Genomic DNA, 19,370 nt, shown 5'->3' on the forward strand with positions numbered 1-19,370 from the left:
ATGAATCCAGTTCATGTTTTCCTTGTCGTATTCACACAGGAAGAAGACTTTAACTCTCTGCCCATGAAATCATAAGGTGTTCCAGATGCCCCCGTGATTCCTCCATGCAGAAATACATATTTCACAGACTGTTTGAGGAGTACAGGAGAAGCTGAACCAGAGGTTTTGAAGGTTTTACCTCTTAAACACATGAAAGTATCTTGAAAAAGTATGGGTTACATACTAAGAAGTGGGAAAATATAATGTAAGCTTTCAGTAATGAAATAAAACCCCTGTTTAAATAAAAATTTATCTGGCTTCAAGTTATAGTAAAGTATACTCACTGACTATCATTAATTGATATGAAAACAGCACATGCTAATATAATCATGCTAGCAACTGTATCAATTAGAATAAAAGAATAAATTTCAATTACATGGAACTAGCCAAGAGAGTTTCCTTAAAGAATTTTTGAATTTATAAACTTAATACTGTTCTGAAGTCAGTACCTATTTATTTCACATATATTACATATCAATTTATTGAAATGTTCATAAAGTAATGGTATTCATTAAATACAATGAGAAACATATAACTTTCTTTTGAATGTCTAGTTTCTGTCTAGACATTTTGTTTCTAATGTCTAGTTTGTGTTAAACAGAAATTAGACATTGCATTACTTTAGGCGATAGAAAAAATGTTCATATTAACAAAGTCCTAAAACAAAGAATTTAATCCTAGCTATAGAAGTTTCAGGAAGTACCTATGGAGATTACAGGTCTGTCAGGTGACATGAAAAACTCAGTGCTGACTAAAAACAATTAATCATTTATAGAGAGGATCCTAGTAACAGATTAACTAAATAAATTGCATACAGTATCAGTCCCAGAGTGTTACAATAATAATGTTAGAAGTCTAAAGTTCATACCAAAGAACGCCTGTACCAGCTCAAGAGAAGTCTTTGTGGAAAAAGCATTTTTAACATTGGAAAAGGTACGTGACATACAGCAAATGGATTGTGATTTCATAAATATTATTTTTTAAATCACACATCTAATTCAGGATTAAAAAAATAATCTGAGTGATTAAATTCCAGCCAACACAGCTGAATGATCTTGGTGAGCTGGGGTCACTTTGAGGGACCCCAAACAGGAGTGTTTTTGTATGGAGATGTGAGGTTCCTTCAAGGTGTTAATGTTAGGGTCTGGGTAGACTGGGGTGAGGGGCATTAGAGGACAAGAAAGACCAGAGGTACTTTCTATGTATATAACACAGAAACTGTATAATAAAAATAAAATTTACAAGCAAAAATAATAAATATGCAATTTGAAATGTCTATTTCTGAATTGGTAGTTGATAGCACTTTCGGTATTTGGCCAGTAGCACTGCCTCATTGATCTAATGAAAATGAAAGATGACCCTGTAATGCTATCAGGGGCTTCTGTTCTGCCTAAAAGAAGAACTACAATTTAGGGGAGCTGTAAATGGAATAGAATCTCCCAAAGTTCTCCTTCCTCCTAACTGAACTGCACAATCTGTTGGACTTTACTTTCTTCCTATTTTTTAATATATTTGTATTTATTTCAGAGAGGAATGGAGAGATAGAAACACCAATGATGAGAGAGAATTATTCATCAGCTGCCTCCTGAATGCTCTTTTATTGGCGATCGAGTCTCCAGCCCAGGCATGTGCCCTGACCTGGAATTGAACTGTGACCTCCTGGTTCATAGGTCAGGGCTCAATCATCGAGCCACACTATCAGGGTTGGACTTTACTTGAAGTTTTCTTTAACATTACTCATGTTTCATAGGAAAGAAGTAGTCAGGAAGTTCGGAAAGATGATTTCTTGCAGATGCCACTTGTGTATTCAAGCAGGGGGATGGTGGGGAGCATTTTTTTAAATGCAATAAATGGGGTTTCTTCTATGGTTGTGTTTCTACTTCTCCCCCCAAGAGTGAATAATTTTCAAATACTGCTGCTAGCTTGAACCTAGGAACTTCAGTACCCATTCCTAAACCAACTCACTTACCACAGTGATGAGTTAATATGGTTTACATTATTATGTCATTTGGTTTGTGGGTGTGTTTTTTTCTTCCCTTTGTCCTGTAATTCTTGCTTCCTCTTCCCTTCCTTATCTATAGTTGACTGCTCTTTCCTCTCCTACTGCAAACTACTAATATTATTTCAATCTTCCCTCCTCACTGGGGTCTGTCCACTTTGGTGAATCACTCCTGCACTCTTTAGTGACTATGAATGAGGGGAAAGCAAATTAAAGGCAATGCCTGGAGTGCTCCAGAGCAGGTAAGAGCTTTGCATGGGTGAACATAGAAGCCTACCTGCTTATGCTAAGCTTTTGGTTACTCACAGCCATGACGGACTCCAACAAGATGATCATCAACTTGGCCCTCTTTGGCATGACTCAGAGTGGAAAAAGTTCTGCTGGCAACATCCTTCTAGGAAGCACAGACTTCCACAGCAGCTTTGCTCCATGTTCTGTGACCGAAGAGTGTAGTCTGGGCCGCAGCTGTCACCTCCATGGCTTCATGCGTCGAGGGGGGCAAGAGATAACCCTGCAGGTCCGGGTGCTGGACACTCCAGGTTACCCGCACAGCAAGCTGAGCAAGAAGCATGTGAAACAGGAGATCAAAGAGGCCCTGGAACATCACTTTGGGCAAGAGGGTCTCCATCTTGCACTGCTGGTCCAGAGAGCAGACGTGCCTCTCTGCGGTCAGGAGGCATCTCCCTCAGTCCAGATGATCCAGGTAATACATGGAGGCAATTATGCTAATGCCATCATTTCTGTTTGGAGGTCATTATCCTAATAGGAAAAAAAATACCTATAAAAACCCATTAAAAGAGGCAGCTCTCTCCTCTTCCCCTCTCTCTCTCTCTCTCTCTCTCTCTCTCTCTCTCTCTCTCTCTCTCAAGCATGTCCCATGCCTTTCACCCCCTCCTTCCCTGAGGCACGTTTTCTTTGCCTTTCTTTTCCATAAGCTCCAAGGGCCCTTCTCTTGCCTGTGTGACTCGTGCCCGGAGCCCACACAGCCCAGCTGGCTCACGTTTTCTACATCTGTGATTTTCTAAATAAACTTTCTCTTATAATTTGGAAAAAAAATGATTAAAAGAGTAGTGTAAAGTAAATACAAAACAAATAATTTAAAACAAGAACTGGAATTTAGTCAGTTATTTTACAAATGGGTCATTGGACAAAAAGAGAGATATTAAACTTTAGAGTATAACTAAGCTTCAGACCTCTACGAAATGTACACCTGACTAAGCTTGTAATGTGCCCCCCAGATTCTCTCCATCAGAATCAGTGGGGCTCCTTGTTGAAAGTGCAGATTCATCCAAGCCCCTTTGAAACAGAATCTAAAAAGTGGAGCTTACATAACTGCACTTGCATAAACTTTCCATATATTGCTTTTTTAAAAATTTTTATTGTTGAGACTATTACAAATGCCCCTCTTTTTTTTCTCCCATAGCTCCCCTCTACCCAGTTCCCACCCCACCCCAGGCCCTCGACACCCTATTGTCTGTGTCATTAGGTGATCCATACATGCATATAAGAGCTTTGTCTAATCTCTTCCTGCACCAACCCCCTACTCCTTTCCCTCTGAGAATAGTCAGTCTGTTCCATTTCCATGCTCCTGATTCTATTCCATTCACCAGTCTAGTCTGTTCATCAGATTTTTTATTCATTTCGATTTTTAGATCCATTTGTTGATAGATATGTATTTGTTGTCACTTTGTTGTTCATATTTTTTATCTTTACCTTTTTCTTCTTTTTCCTCTTCTTAAAGAATACACTTCAGCATTTCATATAATACTCATTTGGTGGTAATGAACTCCTTTAGCTTTTTATTGTCTGTGAAGCTCTTTATCTGACCTTCAATTCCAAACGATAGCTTTGTTGGGTAGAATATTCTTGGTTGTAGGTTCTTGCTGTTCATCATTTTGAATATTTCTTGCCACTCCCTTCTGGTCTGCATAGTTTCAGTTGAGAAATCAGCTGATAGTCATATGGGCACTCCCTTTTAGGTAACTTTTTCTCTTGCTGCTTTTAAGATTCTCTCTTTGTCTTTTGCCCTTGGGGTTTTAATTATGATGTGTCTTGGTGTGATCCTCTTTGTATTCATCTTGTTTGGGGTTCTCTGTACTTCCTGGCTTTGTAAGTCTATTTCTTTTACCAGGTAGGGGATTTTTTTCTGTCATTATTCCTTCAAATAGGTTTTCAGTATCTTACTTTCTCTCTTCTTCTGGCACTCCATAATTTGGATGTTGGTACGACTGAAGTTGTCCCAAAGGCTCCTTACACTGTCTTTATATTTTTGGATTCTTTTTGCTTTTTGCTTTTCTGGTTGGGTGTTTTTGCTCCCTTGTATTTCAAATCGTTGATTTGAGCCTAGGATCCTCTAATCTACTGTTGAATCTCTGTATATTACTCTTTATTTCAGTCAGTGTATGCTTAATTTCTGACTGGTCCTTCCCCCCCCCCCCCCTTTTTTTTTTTGTTAAGTTCCTCGGAGGTTTCTAGAGGATTCTTGAGTAACCTTATAATTGTCGTTTTGAACTCTATATCCAGTAGTTTGCGTTCTTCCATTTCTTTCATTGTGACATGTTTCTTTGTCCCCACATTTTGGCTGCTTCCCTGTGTTTCTTTCTATGTATTGGGTAGAGCTGCTAAGTCTCCTTGAGTTGATAGAATGGCCTCGTGTAGTAGGTGTCCTATAGGGCCCAGTGGCTCAGCCTCTCCAATCACCAGAGGTGGACACTCTTGGTGAACCCCTTTGTGGGCTGTGTGCACAGTTTTGTTGTAGTTGAGCCTTGATTGCTGTTGGTGTCACTGGGAAGAATTGACCTCCAGGCCAATTGGCTGTGGGGACCAGCTGCAACTATAGTGGGAGAGCTGCTGTGCAGGAGACACCCTAATGGGGCAGGACTTGCTTCAGTGGGGCTTTGGTGCTCACTGAGTCTGCCCCTTGAGTGTGTCACTTATGGATGTGAAGAGTTCTAATCCAGTATGGTCTCACACTGATCACTGGTAAACTGGCTCTTGGATCTCCAGGGAGGTGCAAGGTCAGCCACTGCCTGGGGCCACCCAGCAGGAGCTACAGAGAGATCTGAAGATTCGTCCTCTTTGTATTGAGTTTGAAAGTGCCCAGACAAGGCCCTACTGTGAAGCAAGACAGGCTGGTGCTTGTGCTGGTGCCATTTTTGGGGGCTTTTATTAATAGGTTTGGAGCTCCCTGACCCAGCTGCAGCTTGTTTGACAATTTTTTATCCCAATAAAGGACAGACCATTCATATGCAAAAGCTGCTGCCCACAGCTTGGGTGAGATTGTAAATTGGTGAAGCTCTCAAGGATTCACCAGGGCAGAGCAAATAGAAATGGCTGCCAGTCAGCCCTGCATGGGGATGTCCCAGCACAGGAATAATGACCACTCCAAGCACCTCCATCTGGAAGAAAGTTACCCCCGTGTTCCTGCCCAGATGCCAGAGAGTCCAGTTTCTCTCTGTATGTGTCTGGGTCCCTCAGGGCCTCACTGGACACTGGGGCTCAGAGGAAGTGGGAGCTTGTAAATTCAGTTCATGGTGCCGGTCTTTTAAGAGGAGCAGCTGGGTCTCCAACAGTCTGTGTGTCACTCAGCCCCAATCCACTGGTTTTTACAGTCATAGTTCTACAACCTATAGGGACTTATTTCCCAGCTCTGAGACCCTGGGCTGGGGATCTGGTGTGGGGTTGGGACTCCTTGCTCCTCCAGGCAGCCTCCAAAGAGGTGATCTCCCTCCCTCCCTCCCACCTGGATGCCAGACCATCCCATTCCGCACCTCCGCACTTTCTACACAGTCTCAGTGTGTTTTCTTCTTTATTTCTCTAGTTATAGTACTTCCACTCAGCCAGCTTTCCCATGGTTCTGGATAATAGTTGTTCTGTGTTTTAGTTGTAATTTTGATGTGGTTGTAGGAGGCAGCAAGTACAGGATTTACTTATGACACCATCTTGGTTCCCTCCATATATTTCTTAAAAACAGTCAAGTTTAAGAACTACTGAACTAAAATACTAAGTTGCATCCATGTAACATCAAGGAGACTAGCAGTTAGAGTTCACCAACAAATTGGTATTCATTCATTGAACACTATTAATAATTGCAAAGAGCATAATGATTGGTGAATAATATATGAGCCTTTCTATCAAAAAAGCTTAGAGTCTGGAAGAAACAAATAAATAAACAAGTATAAGGCAATGCATTAAGTGCCAAACTAGTGTAATGTATGACTAGGGGGAAAGAAGACTCCACTGAGACTTACATCATGGTAAACATTCAGAAGAGATCTATACTCTAGTTATGGGACAGAAATCAGGAAATTTAGATACTTTGCTTGCCTCACAATCTGTAGAGTGTCAGAAACTGCTCCATTCCAGCCTTGAAAAGACCAAGGGAACCTCAGGGTATACACGAATGACATGTGTCACATTTGTGGTCCTTGTTTGTTTGTTTATTGTAAGTCACTAAGGTGGAGGTTTAGCCAGGCTAGGAAAGGAGCTGGGGTGAGGGGAGAATATCTGGGTATGGCCACAGCTAGAAGATGGAGGAAGTATGGAGGAAGTAATACCTGCATACACTATACACACACACACACACACACACACACACACACACACACACACACTAGAGGCCCGATGCACAAAATTCATGCAAGAGGTTTGGCCCTTGCAGCCATGGCTTCGTCCAGAATGTTGTCCAGTCTAATTAGCATATTACACTTTTATTATTATAGTTATGTGCAAGTCTTAGGTACAATCAACAATTCCTGGAAACTGCTCATTGAACTGCTCCATTCTATTCAATTTATTGATTCTCTGATCTGAGAACACCCAAATTTTACTGCTGAACTTGACTAGAATTACTCAGTAGCTTTGTGAAGTCACTGAGCTTGGAGAGCTCATCTCTACTGGAAGCTCCACAGGTAAAGTACACAAAGAATAGAGAGCAGACATTTTTTACTCAAGAAAAGTTTGTATAAATGCTGCTCTTCTTTTGGTCCATCCAATCATGCTGATATAAGATCTGTTACACTTAGAGAGTACACTTTGCTTTAAAAAAAGATTTCCCCCCAGTAACTAGTAAAGGCATAAGATTGTTTTAAATCACAGACACACATTTTACTTTTTAGTAACTGTGCATGTTTCTAAAAAAAATCCATATGTGTAATCACAAGAAACTAGTGGAAAAAATTAGGGTGACAAGAGAATAAAAAATAATCCTCATCATCCGACTTCTGAAAAATCAAGGACATGCTGCACAAAAGCAAATAAAAAGAGAAGATGATTGCAATTAAGAAACAATGTGGAATCTAAGAAAGCCAGTCTACCTCTCCCAAACTATTAAAACCTGCATTTAAAGCATCATTTTCTGGTGAGAAATCAAGGGTGGGAGGGACCAGTGGCTTTCCATCAGTGTAATTTTTAAAGAGTTTTTTTTATAAAATGTGTTTTTATTGATTTTAGAGAAAGGAAGAGGGAGAGATAGAAACATGAATGATGAGAAAGAATTATTGATAGGCTACCTCCTGCACATTCCCTGCTGGGGATCAAGCCCACAACTAGGGCATGTGCCCTGACCCAAATCAAACCATGACCTCCTGCTTCTTAAGTCAATATTCAACCACTGAGCTGTACCAGCCAGGCTTGAAACAATTTTTAAAGTTCATTTAAAGCTGCTATTAAATAAGAATTTAGATTGAGCTATAGATGGATATAATTCAATAAATGCATAAACAAATATTTATCAAATCTAACCTGACTCCATATGTCATCAAATTTTTCTTTATGCTAGTCTTATACTGAGCCACAAAAGGTATTTAAAAGACATACATTTTTAAAATAGATTTATTTTCCCGTTTTGAGATATAGAAGAATTTTATAATCCCCTAATTTTTTTATAGAAGTAAATTTGATTCATACTTGTCTCTGATCTTTTTAAGTGGTATCTGGCATACGGCCTTCTCTTATGGCTGTCTTCCTTAAGTTAGTGTCCAATTAGGAGTTGAAGATGGGCTAGGGCCAAACTCAGATCCATAATAATTTTTTCGAGAATATACACATTCTCTCCCAGGAAAACTCTGCAGTCAAGACTTGGTATCCAATCCCAGGGGTTTCCCCGCTTTGCTTTCTCTGGCCTCTCTAGTCTATCACCAATGGATTTCATGTAACTCACCTATGTCTCTTACTTTGATTGTAATGTATAAATACAGGTGTAACCCACCATTCTCTGGAGCATTATCTCAATTCATTAAGGTTCTGCTTCTCGGCATATGTTGACAGTTTGGCTCAAATGAACTCACAAAAATTCTTAAAAAATAAATAAATAAATAAATAAAGAGACTTGGTAATCCTGAGGGGCTCCCGACCCCTGCAAGGCATTGCAGCCCTATTTTGGTCTTCCACCAAGATCTTCCGCCCAAGCACAGGCTGATTGTTTATGATCTTCTTCCTGAAGGTGCCTCAGATACTGGTGGCAGCCATCTGGATGTGCTCACAGACTGGAAGCAGCTGCAGGATGTCTGAATATTCAACAGGACCAGCAGCTGTTAGGAAGGCACAAGGAATTGTTAAGGTCCTCTTGTTGCAGACATGCCCTGGGTTGTTTGTTTTTTTTCAAGCTGATGAAAAAATGGGGAACAGAACATCTGCCACCAGCCTTTTTCTTTCCCCTTTTCTGGGGGTACTGCTGCCTGCCCTGGAAGGTGTCTGAAGGCCAATGCCGAAGAAGTGCCCTTTTCTTTTCTGTAACTCCCTGTTGTCTCTTTAGATGTCTCTCTCCATTTGTGCTCCAATATTTTGCAGATGCATTATAGGCTGCCAGCTGTGACAACTGAAATATTTCCCTTCATAATCCTTTCTTCTTTATTTATGTTAGGCCTTTCTTACTTTACAGGAAAATGGTAGCGATGCCAGTGAGCCATCTACCAAAAATGAGAAATAAAGAAAATGATTTTTTAAAAATATTATCTGAATATCATTTGAATGTTAAACACACACACACACACACACACACATACACACACACACAAATGATGGATCAGAGTAGATGTAGTAAAGTCATCTTAAGGAAAGTGCTAGCATGCAGCAAACACTAAGAATGGAATCCATGAATTGACTACAACCATCTTCTTGCCACTGTCATGGTATCACGTATTATTATTGTGTATAATCAGGCTTTAAAGATTTATTTTTAATTAGAACAAACAACATGACTATTAATGGTATAGGGGGATATGTATACAAAGGCTGAGAAAGGCCAATGCAGGACCTGAAAAACACTAAGCAAATATCATCAGCGTAGGTTTTTGATGAAATTTAGTTGGAAAATAAGCCTTGTTATAATTCTGAGTATGTGGCTATAAATGTTATTAAGACTTTCTTGGCTTCAGTTTCTCATTTATAAAATGGAGATAATTTTACCTCTGTTAAAGAGTTCTGAGGCTTATATTTAATAAATGTAATGTGCTTGGCATTGTGCCTGAACTATACAATAGGTTCAATGAAAATTAGTATTACTGTTATTGTTTTCATCACTACTCCTATTGTGATGGGTACCATTCAAATGTACTAGTAAATATGAGCAACACATTTTAGAGGTTAAGAACATGGATTCTGAAGTAAGATATACTGTGCTCAAGTCCCTACTTAGTTATTTACTTGCTTTGTGACCTTGGGCAAGTAACTTCTCTAACCTTCCATCTCTTTATTGATAAACTGGGAAAGATAATAGTGTCTACTGCAGTACTTTTGGGATAATGTCATATTCACACAATAGCAAATGGCAAGTATACAATAAATATTAGCTGTGGGGTCATTATGATTGTATTATTGGAATTTGTCTTGTTCTAAAATTAGGACTTTTTTTGTAGCCTTCTTTGGGATTATCTTGCTAGGCTACAAAAGAAAGTAAGACTGAAATCAAATTTACATGGCCCTGATTCATAACTACAAGAACTTCCTTATTAATTTAGAAAGAAAAAAAAAGAAAGAAAACATGGAAAGAAAATTGACTGGCTTATTAAGGAAAAACTGAGGAGCCCCAATTTCATGGGAAGGACGTGGGCCTGGAAGCCCAGGACCTCTGTTACAGCCCAAGCCTGCCATCAATCAGCTGTGTTGCCTTGGCCAAGCCATTAACAAGGCAGCCTCAACAGCATCATCTGTGAATAAGGCAACTTGGACAGATGATTTCTAAAGTTGAAAATTCTCTGAATCTGATCTAACAAGGTCTTATCATTCAGCTTTGGCTCTTTGAGAAGGAAAATGTAGTGCTTTAAGTGGGATGAGAGTAAGGGAATAGCATAAAATATAAGGAATGGCCCTTATTGTCCTCCTTTTTCATGATATTTTTTTTCTCTCAGTTGATGTAATAGTTGGCTTTTTTTAAAGTTTCCCCCTAAAAAATCCAGATGCTATGATTTCATCAACCACAAACAAATGGGGCAGGGCTGGTGAGGTCCTGGGAAATGAATACAATTCCTGGAAAACAAAGTCTATATCCTAACTAGTTGTCCCAAAAGGACGCTCTTACCCATTAAGCACTCTGAAACCAATAAATTCATAATTGATTGTAAGTTTTCCATCTAGATTACTACTCTATTTAAATTATTAACACCAGATAACTTACATTAACTTATCTTGCTCTTGAATTTTCAAGTTAGATATCAATCAACCGTGATTATTCTTTCTCTGGGTCCATAGAGAGCACTTTTGGCCACTAACACGATGACTATACACGGAGCAACACTATTTTCAAATAGTCAACTATTTCCTGGCCAACAATCTACCTAAAGATTATAAGCTTTCTCTTCTATTTTTAGCAGTTATTCAAAAGTATAATTTCTCTCACAGTTCAGGATATGAATATCTTTTCATACATAATTATCTACATGTAAAAACTTCCCAATAGCTAAACACATGGACTCATGACAATGAACTCACAAATCTATTTTCTTTAAGTACTTTTACTCCTTTTTCTTGAATCATAGTATGCTTTAAAGTATGTGTTGGTGACAAAAAGGAAATGTGTTAGTGTCAGCTGCCTCCTGCAAGCCCTGTACTAGGGATCAAGGCCTCAACCTGGGCATATGCTGTGACCTGAAATCAAACCAGCAACCTTTTGGTGCATTGGACAATGCCTAAACAAGTAGACCACACCGGCCAGGCCCCATAAATGTTAATATAGTGATTTTTTAAAATACTTAGTGACAAATATAGCTCATGCATCAACCAATATTGAGAGGGTAGGGTCTGGGGTAGCATCAAGGGGTTAAGGGCAGGAGCTACTTATTAACTTGTATTTTACATGTCAATATTAGGACAATCCATATAAACATATTTATAACATATAAGATCTAGCTCTAAATTTGAGGAACTTCAGAGACAAGAGTGATGAAAGATCAATAGTTGTATAGAAGGAAATCTTAATACTGCTCAGTCCCTCTCTTTACTTGGCATGTCCTCACTACCTGATAACTCTCTCATTAATTCCTGTGCTCAAGGCATCATTACATGCCAGAAACTTTTCTGACCCCTTTCTTTACCCCCACTTTCCATGCACCCCCCCAAACTGGGCTAAATGTCTGCCCTTCTAACACCAATATATTTTATTTTATTTTTATTTTTTAATTGTTTGAAGGATTACAAATAGTAATACATATGATACCTTTTTTCCCCCTTGACCTCCCCCTAGCCTCCCCTACCCCCCCACACACACATATGCCTTCACCTCCCCCTTCCCCCATGTCTTGTATCCATTGGCTATGTTTATATGCATGCATACAAGTCCTTAAGTTGATCTCTTACAACCCCCTGCCCCCAACCTCCCCTGCCTTCCCACTATAGTTTGACAGTCTATTCAATGGTTCTTTATCTCTATAACTATTTTCCCCCATTTTTTTCTTTGAAAAATCTTGCAACTGCAGACTAGAAATAAGCATATAATAAAAAAATAAAAAATAAAAAAACGTTTGAGTCCCAATTTCAGTGTCCAACAGTTCTGAGACTCAGTTTCAATGTCAAATAGTTCCTTATATGTACATGTCAGCAATGATATCTGGATGATGGACAGATGGCATTGCAGGTCCGACCCTCTCTGGTTTTGTCCTGGGCAACCTGCAGCAATGCACAGCTGCTGACTGCTAGCCTGGCCAGGAGTCGTTAGTGTCTTCCATGTCTGGACTATTTCTCTTCTTGTCATAGTGGTTGGAGCAGACCTGACAACTCCTCTCTGTTGCAGGAATCCCCATGGTCTTGGAGCAGTTTTCTGAAAATATATACACATATTCTAGACCAAAAGTTAATAAAGGAATCTTTTCCATAAAATTGACTTTGGATCCTTTTTATTTTTGTCCAAATGATTTTCCATTGGCTTGTTTTTACACCATGTGTGATTTTCATGGGTGTCTTGCTGTTAGCATTACAAATGATAATTAATTTTCTACAGTAAAAAAACAATATATTTTTCTATCACTATTGCAATTGTACTAAATTGTAAGTATTATTTTTCGTGTCTGTCCCACTTCCTCAGTTCTAAGTTTAGTTAATACACAAGAATCTCCACCACTTAGAAGCAGGAAATGTATCTCTCTTGTTCTACAGTGGAACAAAGTGGACTCTCAATAAATATTTGCAGAATGAATAAATCTCCTAGAGTTCTATTAAAAGTTCAGATTTCCAGGTTTCATCCCTAAAACATTAAAAGTGGTTCTCACTCTAGCCACTTTGTCTCAGTGGAAAGAACATCAGCCTATGAACTGAAGGATCTGCTTCTAGTCTCCCATCAAGGACATTTATATTGGTTGCAGGTTCAATTCCCCAACCTGATCAGGGAGCATGACAGTTCAAATCAATGTTTCTCTGGGTCTCTTCCGCTCCCTTCCAACCCTCTCTAAAAGTCAATGGAAAAATATCCTCAGGTGAGGATTAACCAAAAAAAAAAAAAAAAAAAAAAAAAAAATTAAAAAAAATTATTCTCTTGTAAATGACCCAGGAACCTTGTTATTCTTAGAAACTAGACTTGGTATACTTAGCATTTCATTAATTTTTTTCAACCACTTGTATTAATTTGCTAAGGCTGCCATAACTACCACTGATGGAGTGGCTGAAGCTACAGGAATTTGTCTCTCAGTTCTGGAGACTGGAAGTCTGAAATAGATATTAGCAGGGTTAGCTCCTTCTAAGAACTGTGAATAAAAGATCTGTCCAAGGAGTCTCTCCTTGGCTTATGGATGGCCATCCATATATTCACATTGCGAAATCCCTGTATTCATGTCTTTGCGCACATTTCTCTGGTTTAGAAGGGCACCAAATCACAATGGTTTGAAGGCCCATCCTATGGGCTTCTCTTAACTAAATACATCTGCAAGAACCCCACTTCCAAATAGAGTAACATTCTGAGGTACTGGAGGTTAGAATGTCAACACATGAGACACAATTCAACTCATAACACCAGCTTTTATTTTGTTTCCTCTGACTCCTCTCCCATGAGAAATGTGCTACAGTATACTGAATATATGACAAACTTTGAAGAGGTCTGCTAATTTTGCTATGTCATTGTTAGCTAAAATGTGATGTTGGCATTACATATATACTTAAATTTACACAAGAACTATGTTCTTTAAAGGTTGGGCTAACCAAAGTTTTGCTAATTTATGTTTTTAAAGGCACATAAGAATATGCCAATTAAAGTATTGCTTTGAAAAATCCTTGTGTAAAGTTTAGAATATCTGTTAAAATAATTATTCTCTTGTACTGATCTTGAAACTTCAAATCAGATTTTCTTGAAAGCAGGGCATTTTTAAACTAGAAATATACAATTATTCTATGGTGAAGACCGACAAATTCTGAACAGATAAGAGGAAAAATTTGGGGCCTCTAGGAAAATCCATGATAATGAACTACAGAACAAAAGTTTTACCTGAAAGTACAATTATGTGTACTAAAAATTAAATTTCAAAAATGTAGACTAAATAAAGAAAACCCTAAACCTTATATTTAAGATGATGGTGCATGTCCAAATTCCAAATTAATTCCAAATATATTAATTAAGAGTTCACAAGGTGTTAAAGGCTTTGATTTATAAAGATATGACCTTGTCTTCAAAGAGCTCATAGTCAAGTTATAAAGATGGATGTGTAAATAAATAGCTCTGATAAAGGCCAGGCTGTATTAGGAGTAACCATAGATTCAAGATGTTCTTAATTTTAAAATATTGTTCCTAAATTCCTGAATTTTCACATTAAATTTATATGTCCTGATTCTTCCCTCCTCTCTCCTCCCTCCCTTGCTCCCCTCTCCTTTCCTTTCTCCCTCCCTCCTTCCCTCCTTCCCTCCTTCCCTCCTTCCTTCCTTCCCTCCCTTCTTCCCTCCCTTCTTCCCTTCCTTCCTTCCTTCCTTCCTTCCTTCCTTCCTTCCTTCCTTCCTTCCTTCCTTCCTCCCTCCCTCCCTCCCTCCCCCCCTCCCTCCCTCCCTCCCTCCCCCCCCTCCCTCCCTCCCTCCCTCCTTCCTTCCTTCCTTCTTCCTTCCCTTCCTTCTTCCTTCCTTCCTTCTTCCTTCCCTTCATTCCTCCCTGCCTCTCTTCCTCCATCTCTCCCTTTATTCTTTAGCTATAGTCTTTTTTTTTTCATATTATAAATACTAGTCCTATATTTATATACATTGAAGTTTCCAAATTGTCTTTTGATTGTTTTTTAAAAAAAACAGTTTGTACTAATACCTCTCCATGGGTTTGTATTCTCTAAGCATCAATTTCTCCATATCATAATTTTGATAATTATAGTATTTTCCACAAAGCAACACATTGAACTCTCAAAAGAGTTCATGTGCTTATAATAATACAGGCATAAATATTAGGGGATCTCTCTTTCTTCTGATTATTAGAGATCTTGGTTTTATTCCTAAGCATTTTCTATTTTCCTGGCTATTACAAACTATAGCTGCTTTGGAAATATTTTGATAATGAGAGTGTCTGGAATGGAGGGAATGTTATTTTACTGTCATATTGTCATGATTTCATATAACTGAAAATATTCAAAAAAGCTAAGGGGTTATTTCTAGATGCCTTTCATATTGCATGAAAAATTTGCCACATGCTGTTCCTTCTGCTTATTTTCACTAATCAAACAAGAATTTATTACATAACCAACTTCTACAGATTACTAAACAAAGGAACACCAGTCTTCAGTGTTTTTCAACCACATTAGAGGAAGTCATCTGATAAATTGTGTTTGATTCTAGGCATGTGAAGTGAAGAGGATGAGAATCACAGCAACATTTTGTAGTTGTTCCAAATTACCAAATGTATTTTGATCTTAGCTTTTCCATGACATGTAACCAGATTATGTAATAGTAAATCCTTAAAAATGTTTTTAGCTATGATAATAACACAATTCAACAACAGTAACAAAAAAAATATGGCAATTTCCTTGACCAGGATACATTGACTGAAAGGAATTAAATGGTTCTAAAAGATTTAGGTAGATAGGCAAATGAAAATGATTGCTGAATGTTGTAAATATAAATACAGTAGTCCCCCTTACCCCTGGGGGATATGGTCCAAGATTTACCCCCTCCCCCCCGCAGTGAATACTTGAAATCACAGATGGTGCCAAACACTATACATACTATTTTTCCTATACATATATATGATAAATTTTAATTTATAAATTAGATACAGTAAAATTAACAATAATTAAAATATAATAACTATAACAATATACTGTAATAAAATTTAATGTGAATGTGGTCTCTCTCTCTTAATTATATTGTACTGTCCTCACACTTTTCCTTCTGATGATGTGACATGATACATTGTCTGCATGATGACATGAAGTGAAGTGAATGGTGTAGATCTTTTTGGACCAGGATTGACTGGGGATAACCGAAAATGCAGAAGGTGAAACCACAAGTAAGAGGGGACAGCTGTGCATCAACTGCAGCATTGGTAATATGCAGTTTTGAGGATGTATATACATAAATTATATAAGTAAAATAAAATAGAGAACTAGAGCCTTTTAAATTTATTTTTTTTTAAATATTTTCTTGATTTTTGAAGAAAGATAAACATCATTAATTGGCTGCTTCCTGCATGCTGCCTACTAGGATGGAGCCCTCAACCTGGACATGTGCCCTGACTGGAAATCAAACCAGTGACCTCTTGATTCATACGTTGAAGCGCAACCACTGAACCACTCCAGCTGGGCAAACTAAAGCCTTTATTTTTTACGAAGCCCATACTTCTCTCTCTTCATTTGCTTACATTATCTGACCCTTTCTTCACTTCCCATTACATATATCAACCTTTAGAAACATCACAATATACATGGGTATTTGTTGATTATCTATGTTGGACCATAACAACTCCTTTGTTCATTTCTGAGAAATATAGTCCAAGGAAAATAACCATTTAACTTCTTATCTCTTTCAGGAACTTCTGGGACATGCCTGGAAGGATTATACGGCCATTCTTTTCACCCATGCAGAAAAAATAGAAGAGGCTGGGTTCAATGAAGCCGAATACTTACATGAGGCCTCCGATACACTGCTCACCCTTCTAAACTCTATTCAGCACAGATATATTTTCCAGCATAAAAAAGGAGACTCACTTAATGCACAAAGAATGAAAGTCTTAGAAAAAATAATGGAATTTATAAGAGAAAATAGTTACCAAGTTCTTACCTTTAAATAACATTGGGTTTTAATGCCAGAAACTTGGTTTCAAAAGTGCCTTTGTTAGAATGGATGTGGACCACGAGAATTCCAATATCCTGCCAGTAAAAGAGGACACTGGTATAAACACTATGGAAATTACCCAAATGTTCATCAACAATAGCATGGATAAGCAAATTGTGGTATTTCACACAATAACATGTTATGTGGTGATGGGAATGAACAAACACCATGTTAACAGTATCTATGAATTGCCTAAACATAATGCTGAAAGCAAGAAGCCAAACATACTCCATAAGTGTTGTCAGAAACTTGATTTTCAACATTTGAGTACCTTTTTCATATATTCTTGTCTTTTTTTATTGATTTTTTTACAGAGAGGAAGAGAGAGGGATAGAGAATTAGAAACATTGATGAGAGAGAATCATCAATCAGCTGCCTTCTGCACACTCCCAACTGGGGATGTGCCTGCAACCAAGGTACATACATGCCCTTGAATGGAATCAAACCTGGGACCCTTGAGTCCACAGGCTGAAACTCTATCCACTGAGCCAAGCCAGTCAGGGCTATTCTTGTCTTTGATTGGTGTTTTCATCTTACACACCTATTGCTAACAACAATTTGATCAACGTAAAGTCATACCTTACTGTTACCTTAATGTGCATTTCCCACACTACTACTGAATTGAATTGTTGTTTTTTGTAATCATGTTGGTCATTTAGATTTACTCTTTTATGAATTGATTGTTCATATTTTTTGTCCTTTTTTTTCTATTGGATTACTCCTCACAGATTGTGTTTAACCAAAACGTTAGAAAGGCTCCTGAACCTCTCTAGGCCCATCTCTGCCTTCTAAAATCTAGTTTTAGCAAGAACCCTGCTAAGTCAGGTTAACCAGAATCCTCTACCTTCATTTTTCTGATTGGATTTCTCATCCTCTATTATTCTCCTGGTGATGTTTGATCACCCTTGCTTGTCTGCAGCAGAGATCCAGTTAGGTCGATGTGGCCAGACTCCCCTGACCCTTGATGCTTTCTGTTGGTAACTGTCCATCCACAGATCCCCACCCTGGTACTTGGCTATAAATTCCAACTCCCTAATCTCTCTCCCCACTGTAAAATCCCATTGTGGTTCCTATATCTATATTGGTATTACCATCAGGTTTGCCTTACCAATTTTAACAGTGTCACTGAATATTTTTTTTCTTGAACACCTCCTGCTTGGCAAATTGGAAGAGCTCTTTATTGTAGATAATAGTCTTCTATCTGTCCTTCATGATGCATTTTTTTTCAATTATATTATTTATCCTTTAACTTTGTTTATATAGTAACTTGTGTCAAATTAAATTTGTAAATTTTCTTCTGGTCATATATTTTTATGTACATGATATAAGGTAGGATTTTAGTTTCATTTCTCTTCAGATGTATAATCAATTGTATTTGCTTTACTTATTAAATAATCCATCCTTTTCCTACTTATGAAAGGTAGATAGACTGAGTTAGGTGTATGGATATATATATATATATATATATATATATATATATATATATATATCCTTTATTTCTAGATCTATTATGGATTCTTAATTCTTTGCCATTACAATTTTATTCATAGTACTGTCAATATCAGAATAATTAAAATAATTGTATATCATTGCTTGATATATAAAAGATCAAGTTTCCCTTATTTTTTTGAAAATATTTTCTGGCTATTCTTAGGCATTCATTTGTATTTATATTTTCAGATCTTTTTTCCTAATTTCAAAAAAAAATATTTCTTTTTTTAGTGGCTGTTTTTATGACCAATGACATTTTGTGATATTAAATCCTCCCATGCAAGCATACAGGATGTCTCTCCATTTTACTTTATTTACTTTATGTTACTATAATTCTTGTATTTTTTTTCTGTTTTGACTTGATAAAGTTTCTATAATTTTAATTTTCTTTCTTGATAATTTGGAAGTTCTCATACCCATGAAAGATTATTCCCTTGCTGCTGAATTCAGAACCAAGAATATACTTCTCTATTACTGTTTGATACCAAGGTAACTACTATTTCTTTAACCAAGAACTTTCATTCCCCACTGCATCATCCCCTCAACTATGAAAATAGGATCCTTAGAACACTTTCATCTCCCTTTTTCTCCTTCCCCTGCATCCCCTAGTGAAGAAGTCTTTGGAATCCTTTCCTTTCCCCTTATTACCAGAATTTGCTAAGATATTTAATTAAATTATTTGACTTCCCTTACAGATGCTCTTTCTGTTTTAAAAGTCCTCTCTTTTACCATTTACATGGTAGTTTATCATTATCTCTTTTACCTTAATATATAAAATTAGAAAGTCCATTCCTCACTAGTTTTCTCTTCATCTCCCCCATCTTTTGTTATCTTTTTGGTTAATGTATTTTCCTAATATCCCATCCTCAGAATTCAAGTATAGTAAAATTCTAGTAGAGTATCCAAAACACATTAAATTCTATATGCTCTTTGATGCACCATTATGCAACGGCAATCTAGCTCCTCAAACTAATCAGCACCATGGATGTAGGGAAATAATTTGTTAGTTGGTAATGGAATAGTTGAATCATAAGAACAGTGATGCAATGGCGTGAACATCTGTGCTGTGCTCCACCTGAAGCTGTTGTCAGCTTTTTCTGGACAACAGTGTATCCATTTAATA

The 19,370-nt window shown here is 37.6% G+C and overlaps 1 protein-coding gene and 1 long non-coding RNA gene across 4 annotated transcripts in view; both read left to right on the forward strand.

Annotated features, from left to right (window-relative positions):
* Nucleotides 1–19,370, forward strand: part of LOC311617055 — a 316,342-nt gene that overhangs the window by 83,081 nt on the left and 213,891 nt on the right. The window lies entirely within an intron of this gene.
* On the forward strand, nt 870–18,184 carry GIMD1 (GIMAP family P-loop NTPase domain containing 1; the record flags this gene model as incomplete). 3 transcript variants are annotated; one of them, XM_084873006.1, is made up of 3 exons in its annotated part: nt 870–972; nt 2,347–2,741; nt 16,452–18,184. In XM_084873006.1, the coding sequence occupies 2 exons, from the start codon at nt 2,349–2,351 to the stop codon at nt 16,710–16,712; spliced, it is 654 nt and encodes a 217-aa protein (XP_084729132.1). In that variant the 3' UTR covers nt 16,713–18,184. The 3 variants fall into 3 exon arrangements, with proteins under 3 accessions (XP_084729132.1, XP_084729133.1, XP_084729131.1); XM_084873007.1 differs by lacking the exon at nt 16,452–18,184 and adding an exon at nt 8,481–9,711 and having other exon boundaries at nt 910–972; XM_084873005.1 differs by lacking the exon at nt 870–972 and having other exon boundaries at nt 2,322–2,741.

This window comes from Pipistrellus hanaki (genome assembly GCF_964339955.1).
Source record: "Pipistrellus hanaki genome assembly, chromosome: 1".
Taxonomy (NCBI): domain Eukaryota; kingdom Metazoa; phylum Chordata; class Mammalia; order Chiroptera; family Vespertilionidae; genus Pipistrellus; species Pipistrellus hanaki.